At 36.1% G+C, this 19157-nt stretch overlaps 1 protein-coding gene across 6 annotated transcripts in view; it reads left to right on the top strand.

Moving 5' to 3' along the window:
- AKAP9 (A-kinase anchoring protein 9) overlaps positions 1 to 19157 on the top strand; it is a 145566-nt gene that overhangs the window by 74598 nt on the left and 51811 nt on the right. For all 6 annotated transcript variants that reach the window (XM_055124946.1, XM_055124956.1, XM_055124969.1 and 3 more), the window contains 2 exons: positions 601 to 806; positions 6575 to 6807. In XM_055124946.1, the coding sequence (XP_054980921.1) occupies positions 601 to 806; positions 6575 to 6807 (439 nt within the window). The remainder of the gene's footprint in view (positions 1 to 600; positions 807 to 6574; positions 6808 to 19157) is intronic.

Here is a 19157-nt window from a genome sequence, read left to right as displayed (position 1 = left end):
CAGTATGTTGTAGAAAAATGAAATTTTTCTGGTATAATTTTAAGAATATTTTATATAAACTAAAAAGGTGAATATAAAATAATATGTGTATAGCCAACCATGAAGAATTCTGAATGGTGTTACTATTATTATAACTTTAATGTGCTTGGGTTCTACTTCACTTTATCTAACTTAACTTTTTGCTTTTCTTTTAAATTTTATTTTAATTTGGAAACTGCTATCTTAAAATTATGGTTATTTGTTTTTGTTTTCATTCAGGTAATTGAATTGCTGTACCTTTTTTTTTTAATATTAGAAGCTGGCAATGTACCTCAGTAGTAAAGCACTTTCTTTGCTTGTGTAATTCTGGGTTTAGTCCTTGCCCACTTTTCAAATTTTATAGAAATGCTTAATGATTCATCAAAATTACAAGAAAGCAAGTGCTGTAATTAATTATGAAATTAAAAAAAAGATATAGGTGTGTTGCATATTGTTTTAAGAGGGAGGACCATGTGATTTATTTTCTGTGTGAAAAATTTTGTAGTACAATTGTTTTTGGAGCATGGCAAAATGTTCACTTTTAAGATTAAGCATTTTCTAAATGTTTCTTTATCTGTACAGATATGCACTCCAGAAAGCTAACAACAGACTTCTGAAGGTCCTCTTAGAAGTTGTAAAGACAACGGCAGCTGTAGAAGAAACAATTGGTCGTCATGTCCTTGGTATTCTAGATAGATCCAATAAAGGCCAGTCATCCGTCAGCCCGATTTGGAGGTCAGAAGCAGAGGCACCCATGAAGTCATGTATCCATGAAGCACACTCGGGAGGTACTAGTTTTATTTTATTTTGAAACTGTCTTCATTATCTCTGAATTCAAGACATTTGCTCTGTGTGGAAAATGCAGAAGTGATACAAGTATTTCCCAACAAAAAGATATCCAGATACGTTTAAGCCATTCTTTTCAAAACACAATTTTTAAATAGCATTTGCCATCATAGAGCTATGTGGTCATGAATACTCCGAGTTACTTCTGTACTGTATAAACCAGAGACTGTTTGCCCCTCAGTAGAAGAAAAGTGGCACATCACAATTCAGGATTCTTACCAGTTATCTAGGAGATATGGGCTATGTCCCAAGGCCACCCTAAAAATTAAGGAAATGTGAGGAAAAAAGAGCTTTTAAGAATAAAACTTGGGCTGGAGCAACAGTACAATAGGTAGAACATTTGCATTGCATGCAACCAATCCAGATTCAATTCCCTCCCTCCCCCATCCTATGTGGTCTCCCAAGTATCACCAGGAATAGTTCCTGAGCACAGAGCTAGGATTAACCCGAGTACTGCCAAGTGTGGTCCAAAAAATGATAAAGGAAAAAAAATAATTACTGTTTTTAATACAACATAATAAAATGCCTGTTCTCATTTACTTAAGTTTTCAACTCTGTAATCTAAAGTATATTGCATTAAATTTTACTTTATAGTTGGTTCTTATTATGGTAATAATCATGTCTCACCTGTCATTAATAAAACTTAAAAAGAAAAAGAATAAAACTTACCTCATAAGATGGTTAAAAGAAAGTCTTGATAAGAAACTAAATTTGATCTCATCTTAGGACTATCCTTTGTCACTTTTGGAAAAGTGAAGTATGACAAAATGCTTGTGAATCCAGAGCTTAAGTTCTGACTTATCATAGCCATCTCAAAGCTCTGCCTTCCAGCTGTGTATATTGGCTTTTTGAATTTCTAACTTCACATTGTGATCTCCAAATTCTCATCCTTATTTCATTTCTTTGTCTTTTGCAAGGAGATAATTAGGGAATTGAAACAGAGGAAGTTTTTGTCAGATGGAAAAAGTTAGGGTTAGGAATTCTGTGTCAGAAAGTGAAGAACACATTTCATTACTTTTTCCATACCCAAATATATCTCCCCATTTAATTAAAGTCTGACATTCTATAATGCCAATTCATATACTTTTTGAGGGTTTCTGATCTACAGCCTTATTTTCTTGTGTGATTGCTTTTATGTTTCCTAATAATTATTAAATGTCTATCTCTGTTTTCTCATATTTAAATAAAAAGACATATCCTGGGGAATTTCTCTGTGAGCTCTGTTTTTACAGCAGTTCACTGTCCTTCACAGTGAAGGAGGCATTGGGATTCTTGGCAAGATAAAATCGTAGTAATATCTTACTAATAAAATCATTTAGAAAAACGTCCATTTTTTATATTTGGAAGAAAATATTGAATTAATAAGCTTTATAATGTAAAACTTTGAAGACAGATCTGAGCATAAAGTATGGACAATGTTTTGTGTGCAAGAATTTTTGGGAGGGCCTTACCCCACAATGCTCAGGGGCTATTCCTGTTCACTCCTGTAAGTGCTTTGAAGGCCATATATTACTAGGAATCAAAACTGGGCCTCCTGCGTGCAAAGCATGCCCTCAAGCACATTGCACTATCTCTCCATATCTGTATTTTTTAAAGAAGCTGTATTGTACAAACAAAATAAACTTTTGAAATATTTCTTTCATGCTTTATTTAATATAATAAAATTTCACCTCAGCCTTGACTATAGAGAAATGTTGCTTCTCAGTTTTTACATAAGACTTTCTGTTGTATATAATAGCACTTGTGGATCTTGCTTTTCAACTTTCAAGTCTGAACTTGTTTAGAGTTTAAACATGTATGGACTTGTCAACTCTGAAAAACAAATAGTTGATTTGTTAATGTTTGCTTTCTCATAAGAGTAACTTAGTTATGAAATTTGGAGTCAGTGTGAAATCATCTGAATTTGTGTGAATTGATTGACTAGTTCATAAAAACTGAGTTAATTTAGGACTTGTAAAAAGATATATATATATTTTTCCGTACTTAACCTTTTATGAAGAAGCTCAGGACTGAATCTCACTTGCTATAGCTTACTCTTGGAGCAGTGTGCTGTTATTGAAAAAAAATGCCGGATTAATAGTCAGAATACCCTGAATTTGTGTTCTAGCTCAGGATGACGATGGTTAACTCCCTTGGTCCCCTAGATATTTAATACATAATTTATGTATTACAGGTAATGGTTTTCAGTTGAAACTCTAGAGATATTTAAAGAGACCATTGGGTCAGAGCCTTGTCATATCACCTGCCTTTGCTTAACTTAAGACGCTTATTATTTACTTATTAAATGTAATCCATACAGTACATGAAAAAAGAATTTTTTTTTGATATTGTGGTTTATAACATATGGTTTAACAAAAATTGCTTTGTTTTTTCAAGTTATCCTTTTGTGAAGGACAATTTTTTTGTATTTTGAATTACATTTTTAATTTTTAAAATTTATTTATCCCTAATGGTTAGTTAATATTTTAATTATATAATAGTTTTTTTTTAATTTTATTGAATCACCATGTGGAGGGTTACATAGTTCTCAGGATTATGTCGGTTATACAATTCTCAAACACCCTTCCCTTCACCAGTGCCCATCTTCCATCACCAACCCCCCCAGTATACCTGCCGCCCCCTCCCACCTCCCCAGTCCCCACCCTTGTACTTGATAAGTTTCACTTCGTTTATGCCTTATCTCGATTACATTCCATGTTTCAACACACAACTCACTACCGTTGTTGGGGTTTCCCCCAAAAAAGAAAAGCAGTCCTATTGCCAAGGAGGCATTTGATAGTTCTCCACTACTAAGAATATAGAGATATTAAGTCCCGCTGTTTGTTACATAACTTTTCTTTTTCCCCCTTGCCCCGCGCCACCGAGTTCACGCCTGTTTAGTAATCGCCACGCTGCCTGACAAGGGAAAAAAAAACGAAAAGGATGGTTATTTCCCGTCATCAGCAGACGTGGGGCTCTGGCTTAGTTGATAGACTAGTAGAGTGTCTGCAAGCAGTTTCTGGAACCGAAGGTCTTGCGCTGGTATCGGCTCCGGCTCGAGATTCCACCAGCGTCCCACTGTTCCATGTACATAATTTTTCCCCTTATATCCCATTCCCACGCCACCAGGTCTGTTTGCTTAATGGACATCACACTGTAGTTGACGACACGCCGCGTTTCTTCCCGAGAAAGAAGAAAATTTCTTCTCAGCTGGCGTGGGGATATAGCTTAGTTTAGTCTAGAGAGATGGCTACCCGTTTTGATTGCCTTCAATATTTCAGCAACAGACTTACTATTCTTGTTAGGATCTCCCACAAAAGTCCGACCCATTAAAAGCGAACCATTACATATTGCTGATGCTAAGATGACATTAGGTTTTGGGTTTCTGTATAAAGTCCAGGGAAAGTACAACCAGAAATAACATCACTACAAACTTTTACCCTTTTATGGTGCTCATAAGATGGAGAAGTCCTGCGCTGTGTTCAGGAGGGAGGAGTTGAGAGAGAGAGACAGGTTAAAAGAATTGGGGGATGCCCGGTTCCCACTGTTTCAGCGCACCGTGGGGTCTCTGGTCCCATGCCGGAATTAGTTCAGTGGGCTGCCTGGAGTCCAAGGGCGCTCCCTTGGGCTCTTCCATCATGCTCGCTCCGCAGCCGGATCCAAAAAAAAGGCGAAAAAAGAATTTTTTGAATGATCACCGTATGCTATTAGATCTCAGTAGTAGTTTTCCAGTGAAATTGTAGTTCTGTTATCAAACTGGCAATTCTAAGATTCTAGTGCCCTATAATGAAATTGCCTTGCCAAATAAATTTTTCTCTGGTTTTTTAAGGACGAGTTACTGCAAATAATGTGAAATGGGTGTCTTTCCCCTTTCTTTAATTGGAATAAAAAAGATGAGTTCTGTTTCTCCCACTGGAATATACTCAGATTTAGGTTTTCTTTGTTTGGGGACCACACCTTGTGGTGCTCGGGTCTGGTGCTCAGGGAAGTATCTGGTGCCAGGAATGAGCCAAGGTTTATATATATATATATATATATATATAACTTCTACAGCTTAGTCCTTTCTCTCACTAAATATTGTTCATTAAAATAAAGTATCCATCATCAAGATTAAATAACATGACTCACTTGCAGACACAAATTTTCAATAGTTGGCTCATTTGCACAGGGCCCATTAGCACCTCAGACTAACCTTTTTTTATTCCTCCTTATCTATACTGTCTTATGTTTTTATTAGGGATTTTGTTTGATTTGTTTGTTTTGCCTACACCCAGAGGTGCTCAGGGCTTACTCCTGGCTCAGTACTCATTCTGTTCTCTAAATCACTCCTGGCAGCCTCAGAGGACCATATAGGATGCCAGGGATCGAACCCAGGTCAGCTGCGTGCAAGGCAAATACCCTCCCTGCCGTTCTCTCTCTCTCTCTCTATCTCTCTCTCTCTCCCCCTCTCTCCCTCCCTCCCCGTTTTAGTATTTTTCTTAATGACTCCTTTTGTCAGCTAAGAATCATCTTAGCCGAAACCCTGGACTGCTTTTCTTTCTCCCTTTTCTTACTCATAAATTCAGTCTTTAGCATGTGTCCCATTCCTTGTCTGTCTTATTTCATGTCTTCACTTCCCATTAGGATAGTTGAGAAAACCTTCTTACAGTGTCTTTCCTTTCTCCAGTGCTTCTCTAATTGCTGCTATTTATTTCCTAATTTATAGACATTAAGTTAATTTAATGTCTGCATTTAATTTGTATAGTTACTGATAAGAAATAGGAACTACATGTAAGAGAGCAATAGAAATTCTTTTTCTGAAAATTTTATTTTTGGTTGTAACATACTTCCATGAAACTGACAAGTAATCTATACTTAAATTTTTTCCTACAGAAAAACACTTTCAATCTTTTCTTCTGTCCATGTAAGCTCACTTTTCTTTACTTAAGAAATAAAAATGGTGTGGCTCTGTAAGTACATAGTTTTAAATTACAACTGCTCATCAGTTTGACCACTTCCCAGTATCTTACTAAAGTAGCAGCCTGCAGAATGAGCTTCAGTACCTACTTACTGTGTAGCTGGACCTGACACTGATGTCCAGTGTAAGACTCAGAATTCATACTCTCTCCAGATAAGAAAAGATCAAGTACTTTTCTTTCTTTTCACCTGGAACATGCCATTGCAGTTTTTTTCTTTCCATGAGTTGTTTGTGCCTTTCTTTTCTTCTTGAGGATGGAAGTCAGTTTTTGCTATGTACTTATTACTTAGTGTCATGATAGGAATTTAGTAAATAATCTGATTAAACTTGTTATTGAAAGATTTTATTAGGCCAGAGAAATACTATGGAAATGGCATAGTACAGAACTATCTTGTATGCAGACAACCCTGGTTTGATTCCTAACACTTGAGCACTGCAGAGAGTGGTCCCTGCTGAGCACAAAGCCAGGTAGAGCCTCTGAGTACTGCCACGTATGATCCAAAACCCAATCCCTCTCCCCAAAAGAGATATTACTGAGGAAAAAATACTAAATAGCTTAATATTAATTTTTTTAAATCATAATTTTTGCATAGCATTATCTTCATTCTTCCCTCTGGTTTCCAAGTATTACATTCCATTTTTCCTATTTTACTTGTTTTGTTGCAATATTGTTATTATTAAAAGACCTGCTACTTTTGTGATTGCAAATTTAAATTTTGTTCTTAAACTTTTTTTGCTCAAATATTAAAATACTTTAAATTACTATTATTCTAGTTACAGATGATTCTATACCCTCTTACTCTGCAAGTGACATCCCAAGAAATGACAGTAGCATGTGGTCGACGGTAACTGAGGAAGGAACAGAACTCTCACAACGACTTATAAGGAGTGGTTTTACTGGGACAGAAGTAGACCCTGAAAATGAAGAACTTATGTTGAATATCAGCTCTCGGCTACAAGCAGCAGTTGAAAAACTCCTAGAAGCCATAAGTGAAACAAGTAGTCAGGTAACCTTGTTTTATTACTAATATAAACTGAGATTAATCTAAGTTTTCTTTCAAGCCAGCAAACAAGGAAATGTTTTCTTTACTGTCTCAAAGAAATTTAATTAGGCTCGCCCTTAATAATTGTTTGTGTCTGCGATAACCAGTACTTACAGCTGCCATGGTCCTCTTCTCAGGTGGTAAAGGTTGATATATATGCTGATGGAGAAACTTCAGCTTCTAATACTCACTCTTGTAATTTTAAAATTTTCTGTACTCTTCCCTATTACAATTTTTTTTTAACTTTGGCAAATGCCCTACCCACTATGCTATTGCTCCAGCCCCCATTACAATTTTTTATTTATTTATTTTTATTTTGCTTTTTGGGCCACACCCGGCAATGCACAGGGGTCATCCCTGGCTCTGCACTCAGGAATCATCCCTGGCGGTGCTCAGGGGACCATATGGGATGCTGGGAACCGAACCCGGGTCGCCAAGTGTAAGGCAAACGCCCCACCCGCTGTGCTATTGCTCCAGCCCCCCCATTACAATTTTTTAATACCAGAAAAATTTGAACGTTTATCATTGTAAAGATTAATTCATTATTAGCCTATTAATTCATTATAACCTATTATTCCATCATAATAGGCATATATTATTTATTTGAAGGAATTATGTAAAAGAAACCATATGGTTCAGCTATATTAACATTATTATTTTTTTAAATTTTATTATATTGAATCACCGTGAGAAAAAAAAATGCAAAGCTTTCAGGTTTAAGTCTCAGTCATATAATGATTGAACCCTCATCCCTTCACCAGTGTACATGTTCCACCACCAAGAACCCCAATATACCCCCCTCCCACCCAACCCCCACCTAAGTAGCTAATGATCTTCATTTTATTCTCTATACTTTGAATACATTCAATATTTCAGTAGAGAACTCACTATTATTGTTTGGAATTTTCCCCCAACAATCAGGCCTAATGAAAAGGCATCATTTAATAATTTCTTTTCATTGCTGAGAATGAAGATTCTATGAGCTCACGCGGCTGGATTTTGGATTTCTGATGTTTTAGTTCAGCTCACAGTCTAGATGCATTTATTTAAGAAGCCGCTCTGGGTGCCAAAATGGATTAGGAGACCTCTTGGATCATAGTCTTTAGGAGCAGAGGGTCTGTTTCTCAAGCAGCAGCTCGGATCTTATCTGGGCCGAGGGCATGCTGGTACCACCCCCATCCCATGATCGCCTATGAGCCACAGCATTGCAAAGTTCCTACCTCTGGGTGGAAGACTTAGGGGGTGGCTCTCGCCCCGTGGATGATGCCACCGCCGCCATTTTTTGTGCAGAAAAACAGGGTGGAAAGGGAAAATCCTTCCCCGGGCGGCACATAGTCATAGTACAGCTCACTGTCTAGATGCATGTCTGTAAGAAGCCACTCTGGGTTAGAAGACCTCCTGGTTCATAGTCTTTATCAGCAGAGGGTCTCTATATTAACATTATTATACTGTGATTACAGATAACACTTTTAGTTTCTTTGGATTATTTTTATATCCTTTTAACAAATAAAAATAGATTTCCTTACTTCACAGATTATCTTGATAGGAAATTAGTGTGTGAGACAATTTTTATAGGACAGTTTTTATGTTAAAGTGTTATTTTCATAGAGGTTGAAAAGGGCTATAGTCATTTTATCTGTAGTTTGAATTGCAATTTTCAGAGTCTATAAAAGTTTTTATAACATATATAGTAATTGTCTTTGAAATACTGTATGCAGAATTTTAATAGTTATTTATTGATTTTGGGGGGAGGGTGGAGGGAGCAGCGGATGTTTGGGTCTTGAGCCTGTCTATGCTCAGACTATTTCTAGCTCCGTGCTGAAGGGTGACTCATTGCGGGACCATATGTAATGTTTGGGATCACAAGGGAGTCTGCCTCATGCAAGGCAAGCTCCTAACCTCCTGTATCATCTCTCCAGCCCTTTGTTGATCTAAACTTTAGACAAGTATCTTATTTTTTTAAATGCTTAGATTAAAACAACTGTAGAATCATACTTAGCCGGGTGCTTCACTTGTCAGCTCCAGTACCAGTATTAACATTTTCATAACTATATCTTAATTCATATCATGTTTATTTCACACTGAAGTTGAGAAAATGTCAGACGTCAGAAATTACATAAGATCAAAGACATTTTCTTTCTTTAATCTCATGTGATTTCTGTCATCTGACTTTCATCGATGTTTTTTTTTTTCCCCTCGGGAATTAATATGGTTTGTGTCTGCAGTACAAGTGACTATTCAGTATAGAAATTTGACATTGTCACATATATATTAATTATGCTTTTTGTCTTTAACCATATAGTCAAAATACTGTTTTCAAACTATTTGAGTTAACTCTTTTCTTCTTTGTTCTCTTCAGTGTGGTTTTGTTACTCATTCTTAATGCAGTTAGAATCATCTGTGCAGATTTTAGTTCATTTTGTGTTACATTCTATGTTTGTAATATTTTGTCTACAGTAAAACTCACTTTCTGTGACGTTTCTTCAGTTGTGAAAGAATTATCTGTCTACTACCATAGGCATGGTATTTTGATCACTCCCAAATTTCCCACTGCTGCTCTGCTATGGTTAACCCATTTTCTGTGCCCTGACCTCCGTCCATACTTGTTGCTTTCCATTCCTATAATTTTATCTATTCTAAAGGTTTATACAACACATTATATTCTTTGGGGTGTGGCTTCATTATCTTAACAAAGTACATTTTGGATTAGGCCATTATTATATCTACTAATGTTGCATTTTTATAACTGAGGAGTATTTAGTTGTATGAATGTAGCGTGATTGTATCTATTTACTGCTTAAAAGACATTCAGATTATTTCTGACTTTGGGTAATGAGAGATTTCTGAGTAATTTACTTTTCATAAGTACCATTCTGTCCACCTTGCTTAAAAATAAAAGGAATGGGTGAATGGCAGATTTAGAACAGAAGTATAGGAAGAAGACAGGTTTTGGAGAGATAGCTCAGTAGATTCGAGTATCTGTTTTTATGCAGGAGGTCTCACTTGAATCCACTTGCCCTGCTTGATCCCCCACCACTGCCAAGAGAAACCCCTGAGTACAGAGCTAGGAGTAACCTTTGAGTACTGCCAGGTGAGACCCAAAAACAAATTAAAAATATGGAAACCAGTTAATGAAGCCTACCTGTCTAAGCTTACAGCATAGGTGGTAGTATTGGAATCTGAACCCAAGCAATCTGATATCGTCAATATCATCAGTATGGGTATCATCAGTGGTACTGATGTGAAAAATTCATGGAGTTGATATCAGAGTACCTGCTATTTCCTGTCAGGTTTCTTTACCTTTGAAAATAAAGAGTGAATCACACTGTCAGTTACAGCTGATAGATTATGTAAGTTACAGACTGAGGAATGCTTTTGAAATGTGGTAATCTTTAATGATTGTACAAAAAGAGTTTTGGTACAATAATAGAGATAAAAAAGTTAATTTAATGAGAATGTGAGAAAAAAAAGACTTAAAAGACATCTACTGAGATGGAAGATGCAAAAGTGAATAATGAGTTTTGCTTTAGAGAATATAGTTTTGAAATGTATGTAGGGGCATCTAGTAAAAATAGTTAGCTGTATTTGACTTTGGAGAGAATGAGGTAAAAAGTTGTCATTAATTGAAAGCATTTGAAACCATGATTTTAGAGAATGCACAGAGCTAATTTGTGTGCCGATAGAATGCTGACATTTAAAAGAAAATGAAATCACAAAAAGTACATAGGAAATGAAAGTGAGAGATAAGAGAAAAATCAAAATGCCATAAAAGCCAAATGAGAACTTTTCAATATGGGTATCATCAGTGGTACTGATGTGAGAAATTCATGGAGTTGTTATTAAAGGAGCCCAGTGGCAAGGCATGAAGGATTCCCAGCATCAGTCATATGCCTCAAGCAGAATCTCTGCATCACTGCCATTTGGTGAACCTGGTGCCACAGCAAAATGCTGTGTTTGAGGCACTGCAGCAGAAGTGTGCTTGATCACCAGGACTAAAGAATATCACCCTTGGTGAGCCTAACAACTGTTTGTGAGCTACTCTCCCCTCACCCGTCTTTTCTTTTTTTCTTTTTATTGTTTTTGTCATCTGGACTTTATTGATCTAATAGAATTACATTTACAATTGAAATGAATTATACATTATTGTGCTCATGTTTCCCCCATACAAAGTTCGAGAACCCATCCCTTCACCAGTGCCCATTCTCTACCACCAGTAAACCCAGCATCTCTCCCACCCTCCCCAGTCCCATCTCCCCCCCCCACACACACTGCCACTCTGGCAGGGTATTCCCTTTTGTTCTCTCTCTCTGATTAGGTGTTGTGGTTTGCAATAAAGGTGTTGAGTGGCCATTGTGTTCAGTCTCTAGTCTATATTCGGCACGCATCACCCTTCCCCTGCATGACCTCCAACCACATTTTACTTGGTGTTCCCTTCTCTGAGTTGCCCAGAATGAGAGACCAGCCTCCAAGCCATGGAGTCAAGCTCCTGGTACTTATTTCTACTATTCTTGCCTCACCCTTCTTTTCACCAAAAAAGAAAAGAATAATTTGAGGAGTGGAATGAGAGGAAAGCAAGTTAGAGTTGAACCCAGAAAGTTTAATTGAGTTGAAAAGAAATCAGGAAAGCACTTGCTCGAGAGAAGTGTGTTTTTTAAGTCTGGAGGCATTTATACTGAGTAGCATTGGAGAAGTTGAAAATGCAGAACACAAAGGTTGAACTTTGTGGAGGTCTTTGAGAAGGTGAGCGTGAAATCCTGATGGAAAGTGTAGCCTTTGGTTCAGAGAGGCATTGATCCAGTCCCTCTGCGTGCATTAGTTTTTACAAATATTCATAATTCTTTCCTTTTCTAATGCCGTGGTTTTGTGTGTTATATATATTTTAGTGGAAAATACATGAATAAGCCTTATAGTTGTGGACTGCTTTAGGTTTCCTTTACAAAGTATCAGGGTTTCTGACTGCCTTATAAGCTTTATAAGAGTATTTAACTTGATATATATATATATATGGCTTTACAAGTGTTTTTCTAAAAGGTATATCCAGATTTATACTTAATATATTCCCCACGGTAAATTTTGCTGAGACAGACTACATATAAGGCTTATATTTTCTCTGGTGCATATTCTCACTGGTTATGATAGCTTTTGTCACATATACAATGAGTAAAAGTATTTAGAGGTTATCCTCAGTTTCTAAGAACATAAGCTCTTTTTTAAATTTTTTTGTCTCATCATTGAATTTCCATTTCCATATAGAATTTCAGAAGGTTAGATTTGTGTCTCTGTATATGTAATTGTTACCACTCTGACACTATTCGTTCCTCTCAGTTCCCCTCCCCTTTCCCTGTAGCAGCTGTTACAGTTTTCATTGAATAAAGAGGTTGATTTTGTTGTGTCTTTCTGGCTTTTATTAGTTTTAATAATTCATGTTGCACATCTGAGTGAAATTGTCTAACAGTTGTCTTTCAATTAAATTTCTTCACTTAACATAATCGTGTCAAGTTTTGTCCACTGTATCCCTTTAAAAGGTACAATTACATCTTTTTTAATGGCAGAGTAATATTCCATTGAGCAGACATGGTTGCTTTAGTTAATCATCTGTTGATGAGCTTTAGGTGATTGACTATTGTGTAAGAGTTTGATTATTAATATAAGGGTAAAATTATTCTTTTGAATTTTTGCTTTCCTATCCTTTAGATGAATGCTTAGAAATACTGTTATTGGATCATATAAAATTCCCATTTTTTAAGGGTTTTTTTCTCCTTTTGCTGGAGTCGGGGGCAGTTCCCTGACAAGGTGCTCACATTTCCCAGTGATGGAGTAGAGGATTCAGTATACAGGCCTGAGGCTGTGGTAGTTCTCAGGCCCTGCTGTGCTGTTTATGCATTAGCCCTCTGGTGCTGGGATTACCTGGGCTACCCCAGCAGTGATTGGGGGCCCCCAGGACCACATGTAGCATTGCTTGGGGTCCTCCATCCCTGCACTTGATTATGCTTGGGGGAACCAGGGATCAAACTGACTCAGCTGCATGCAAGGCACATACCTTAATCCCTGTATTATTTGTATGACCCCAACATTTTTATGTTTTGAATATGTTTTCAAGGAATCTCCCTACTCTTTTATTTTTTGTAGATGTTATGCCAATTTACATTCCCACACCAGAGTTTTGTTTTATTCACATTCTTTAACCAACACTTAATGTTAAATTAATCTTCAGGATATATACAGTTCTTATGGGTGTGAAGTTCTCCCATTGATGTTTGATTTATACTTACCTAATAACAAGTCCTGTCAAACATTTTATGTATCTGTGACCACCAATATATTTTGGTCCATAACCAGCAGTGCTCACGGCTTACTCCTGGGTCTGTGCTCAGGGGTCACTTCTGATGGTGGTGAAAATGCGACTGGTCTAGCTGTTGTTAGTCTCCAGATATTTCGCCCTTGGTTTCCCAGGCAGATCAGGCTGAGAGCTCATAAGGTTTTTTTGTAGTTGTAGTTAATTCCTGAGTATTTTCATGGAATCTGTTTGCCAGCATTCATTTTGCTTTTTTCACCAGAGAATCTGACATATTTATTTAGGACTCTGTGGCTCTACAGAAAAGTTATCTTTGAGAATATGGTTTTAGATTTTTGATTCTTGGATCAGGTCAAACAAGTCAGTCTGTTCAGTGGGAACAATCTTTTAGAAAATGGTTTTTCAGAATCCCAAGGTACAATTTAAACCACAGGAGGAACTGAGAGAATAGCTTCGAATGCTAGAGTATACATCTGGCATGTGTGAGGTCCTAAGCTTGATACCGGGTATAACACCCCCCTAATAACACCCTGTATATCCCTCATCGTCGTCCCCAGTATGACGATGCACCACCACCACAGGCCCTGCAGCCATGATGAGTATTACTGGGAGTGACATCTAGGCCTCAAGAGACAGACTGGCTGATGGGATGGGTGACAGGCCCAGTAACTGGATATATAAGTAAGCCACAGGAAATTACCTACCAAGAGGTTCCTTTAAGCCATGGAAGAAATTAACGAATGAGGATTTTTTGTTTTCTTGAAAAAGGAGACTTTCCTAAGAAAGAAGTAAGTCTGCTTATTAGATTTGGGTTCTATGAAGTATTCAGTCCCTCTATTAAATAACTTAAATTGCAAAATAATCAAAATCCCAGAGAAACCGGATCTATTTATGGGGAAAAGTTAAATAAAATTCAGGTCATCTGGTAACAATAACTCTTTCCCCAGATCAATAGTCTTCAGTTATACATTAAAATACTGGGGCCAGGAAGATAGTACAGTGGATGTGGTGCTTGCCTTTCCGAGAGTTTCCATCTCTGGTACTACATATGGTCTCCCAGGCACTTTCAGGAGTAGGGCTTGAGTGCTCCCAGCTCTGCCACTTCCCCCTCAAAAATATTATTTTCTCTGCCCTAATTTTTAACCTGTTGTGAAAGGTTTGCATATAGGTTCCTCTGAACAATTTTGTAATGTGAAAAAGGTTATGAAAAATATTTTTGTTGATATACCTGCATAAGAATTTTTTTTATCATATATAAAAGTTTGTGGGGTTTAAGGCATTCAGTTACTAGATAGAGAAAAGATACCAAAATTAAGGTTTTTATCATTGAAAGTAATATTAGATGAAAAATGTAATATTAAGTAGATTAAAAAATTAAATTAAAAAATCTAATATTAAGGGCTGGAGCGATAGCTCAGTGGTAGGGCGTTTGCCTTTCATGCAGCCAACCCGTGTTCTATTCCTTCGCTCCGCTCTCGGTAGCCTGGCAAGCTACCGAGAGTATCGAGCCCACACGGCAGAGCCTGGCAAGCTACTCGTGGCATATTGGATATGCCAAAAACAGTAACAATAAGTCTCACAATGAGAGACATTACTGGTGTCCACTTGAACAAATCGATGAGCAATGGGATGACAGTGACAGTGACAAAGTAATATTCACTGTTGATAATATTTTAAAAAGTTATTTGCACTGTAGTACTGTCATCCCGTTGCTCATCAGTTTGCTCGAGCATGCACCAGTAACGTCTCCATTGTGAGAGTTAGCTTTTAAAATTCTAAACAATAGAAGTATTCACTATTTTCAGGTCTCTAGAACTACCAGCACACCATTTCATTCATGTTTTGTGGACTTTGATGTTTTTGTTAGAATTTGTAGACTGTACTTCAAGTGGTATGATAACCAGTTTTTTTTTTTTTTTTTTTTTTTTTTTTTGCTTTTTGGGTCACACCTGGCGATGCACAGGGGTTACTCCTGGCTCTGCACTCAGGAATCACCCCTGGCCGTGCTCAGGGGACCATATGGGATGCTGGGACTCGAACCCGGGTCAGCCGCGTGCAAGGCAAACGCCCCACCCGCTGTGCTATCGCTCCAGCCCCGATAACCAGTTTTTATGTAACAATAAACCTTCGGAAAGGTTTTCTCACATAAACCAAATAATGTGGGAATCTGGTATCATTGAAGTATACTTACTAGGACAGTGACCACTCAAAATATGAGTATTATTTCCAAGGAAACCTCAAAAGAAAGCACTAATTTAGTTTTCCAGAAGTAATTATAATTATTTGTTATACTTGAATAGGTCACTGGTAATGTGGGATCAAACCTATTTAGTCTCACAGTTTTTAGTTAAAACAATTTTTTCATGGGATGGAAAAACACTAGCATGTCTTAAAAGCATTATGAACTTGTCTAAATACCCTTGTCAAAGCTCTGACGTGGATCTTGGATCCTGTTAGGCAGGCTTTTTTGTGGGCGTATTAATTCACATTCCACCTGTCAGTGTACCTATAGGTAAAGACATTAAGCCACACCCTCTGTTCTGACCTTTTCCTCAGGGGATACCGACTAGAATCTTTTGGCTCAGAGTGAGAGGCAGTTTGAAAAGCTCGGTCCAGAAGAGCTTTTACTTTTGAGTTGAGTGAATCGGCAAGAGCTAGCGAAGTGATGTTGCAACTACGTTTCTCAAGGCTGCTACTATGGAGATTTAAAACTTGACCTTCCCCGCCGGCTTCTGTTTGGAATGCTTACTTATTTCCATAGAAGTATTTGATACTCGAAGTAGTTTTGTATTGCTCAACTAATTTGGATGTTTATGTTTTTGTTATTTTATTCTTTAAGGATGTAGTTAATTAATTCTATTTAAATAGAAGTTAGCTTGCTTTCATTTTGGTTTTTGTTGTTCCTTTTTTTTAAAAAAAATGGATAGATAGCTAGATTTTCTTTTTTAAGTTTTAGGGTTTTCCTTTGTTTTTAGTTGTATGAATTAATTTTATAATGTTTGATAGTATTAAAAAGAAATTCACAGACAGCTATGGGTCTGTTTTGATAAGCTGAAAGACTGACAGTGAAAGACTAATATAGAGAAAAACTGATCAAGCCTAAGAGGAAAATTAGCAACTATATCTTCTAGAATGGATTCTTATAGGACCTATTTGGCAACTGTCAAACTTAGTGGTTCTTGGTTGGAAGAACAAGATGAAGACATTTATGAGGTTGAATCTCGGGTGCCTTTACCACAGCCTTTTCCTTTATGTGAACATTTGGATGAAAATAATTCAGTGATTATTAATACATCTATTTTTCATTTTTTTCATAAGACAAATGGGCACATATTAAAGCTTATTTCTAAAATTTCACTGCCTACCCCACCTTACTCTGTAAGTATTAAAAGTAGGTTTTTATGCTTTTAACTTTCTATAAATTTAATTTAGAAAACTGTATAATGAAAAGTGAACTTAAGTAAGGATAAGTAGAACAGAATCTTATTTTGTTTTTGCTTGTTTTGTTACTACCCATTTCTTTTAGATTAGTTGAATATCTAAATTTGTCTGAAAGTCCCAACTTAGCTATATATGTGTGTGTATATATATGTATTATTTTTTTTAATTCCAGAAAACTGAATGAGTTATATTGCAGTTCTCACATACCAAGCCAGTTGTTAAAATGAATGTGCTCTTCCTTAAAAATCTTCCTTTTATAAGTTTATAATGCCAATTCTGAGAAATGGGGCGGGAACAGTCTTTGTGATATAAAAAGAGCTGAGAATTGTCGGTGAGCCAACTAGGAAATGTTTCAGATCATAGGGCATAGTGGCTGTCCTGCCAGACAAGGAAAAGGAAACCTGGACCTAATTTTAACTTTCCTTGCTTAATTTTCTAAGGAACTTAACTTTTGGTGTTTGTGTGTGTGTTTAATGTACCTGTTAATTCTGTGAGGAATTTTTTAAACTTATGTGAATTGTTTTTTATAACTATTGCTAAGGATATTTAGCATTGTTGGTATTTCTGGTTCATTTGAAGCTTCAGTGTGTTGTGAATAATTCACTAAGTTATTCAGCACTTTTTATGACTTTCATGACTTTAATTATATTATGCTAGCAAATATTTAACAATGCAGATAGTTTTCAGAATAGCTCTTGCCTCCCTGTGAAACTCTTTATTAAAGTCACAGAATATTTACTGAGGTTTTTACACATACTTTTAATATGATAAGTTTCTGTCTGTCAAGAAGTAGCATATAGAAACCCAGGTTTCTATATTAACTTTCTTATCTAAAATCAGTATTTTGTTGCATTAGGATATTAAGTTTGAAAAAATTTTGGTTAGAGCTCTGAACATAGTTTAAGGATTTCATGTATTACCAAGTTACCATTTTGTTACAGAAAAAGTTGCATGTGTATGTATAGAAACAAATGATAAAATACAGGCTATAACTGTACATTTGGGAAAGTAGTTGTATGTATTTGTGACAACATTATAATTGTATTTATAAAATATTCGTGATCCACATTCAAGGGAAAATATTCTTTGTCAAAAGTAAAATTATACATGATTTTATCTTTGTTTAGGAAATAGTATGTTGTCGCAGATACAGGGGAAATAGTTTGTGATTTTAAGATGCGAGTTTAATTTCTCATTATAAGAATTCTTTATTAGAGAAAAACCAAAAAAAAATAGTAACTCTAAAATCTGTTTGCTGTTGTAAATTCCACTCAGTGAAGAATGAAATCTTCATTCTTGAATGAATAAAGAATGAAAGAATTCATGAATGAAATAAAAATAAAAAATAAGGGCTGGAGAGATAGCACAGGGATTTAAATGCTTGCCTTCTATGTGGCCAATCATGCCTTGATCCTCAGGACCCCATGTGGTCCCCAGACACCACCTAGAGTTGTTGCTGAGCACAAAGCCATGTGTATGTCCTAAGCACAGACAGGTGTGGTCCAAAACACCACCCAAATAAAATAAAAAATTTAAGTATATGAATATTTTTATTTTATAGCATGTCACTAATAATCTGACTACAAATCAAAAACTATTGATTATTTCATGCCTAAACCAAATTTTTCTAGCATGCTAAGTAAATATAAATTCACATTTTCTACTTACATTATTATAAGTCTTATTAATTTATATAATCTTTGATTGGTAAAGCTTTAACAGGATTCAGGGCCAGAGCAATAGTATAATGGGTAGGACATTGCCTTGCATGTTGTCATCCTGAATTTGATCCCTGGAAGCACATATGCTCCCCAAGTCCTGCTAGGAGTGATTCCTGAGTGCAGTACCAGAAGCAAGCCCTGAACACTGTCATTTGTGGCCTAATATAGAAAATAAATGTTTAGGTGTTAATATAACTAATTACTAGAAACAAACGTTTTTCTCATATGATTATTTCAGTAAGCACAGGTGATGGTGGCAGTTAAAAAATATATACTGTTGTACAGCTTTTCTACAATTTCTTCCATCTGCTAACAGTGTTTACTGTTTTTTGAGAGCTTTGACTTTGTGTATTTGACCATTATCTTAAAAAATTCTTAGAATGTCATCAGTGTGTGCTAATATTAGCATTGTATGGAATCTGTTTATTCATTTAGATAGTTAATTTTTTCAGATAAGTTAAATGTTTATGTAAAATCTTATAGGGGTTTCACTAACTGGCAGATATATAAAGCATTGAATTTGAAAAATTGGATCATAGATGTAATTTTATTTTGTTGTGCCCCTATGATTTTGTTAGTTGACATGACTGTATCAATTACATATTATAGATTTCCATGATGTAAAGGAGTCACAATCCATTTTAAATATATAAGAACTATAATATATGAGGGCACACAATTCCATAAAATTCTTTATCAATTGAAACTGGTTATTAATATTAGGTCTCACATTATAGATTGACTACAGATCTGGTGATTTATTCCCAGACACATTTTTGTTTTTCATTAGTAATAGAATACTTTTCTTAGGGAAAATCATATGCAGCTAATCTGCTATCTTCTGATGTATCCAACCT

This window comes from Sorex araneus, chromosome 1, assembly GCF_027595985.1.
Source record: "Sorex araneus isolate mSorAra2 chromosome 1, mSorAra2.pri, whole genome shotgun sequence".
NCBI lineage: Eukaryota > Metazoa > Chordata > Mammalia > Eulipotyphla > Soricidae > Sorex > Sorex araneus.
This window is presented reverse-complemented; position numbering and strand designations above follow the sequence as displayed.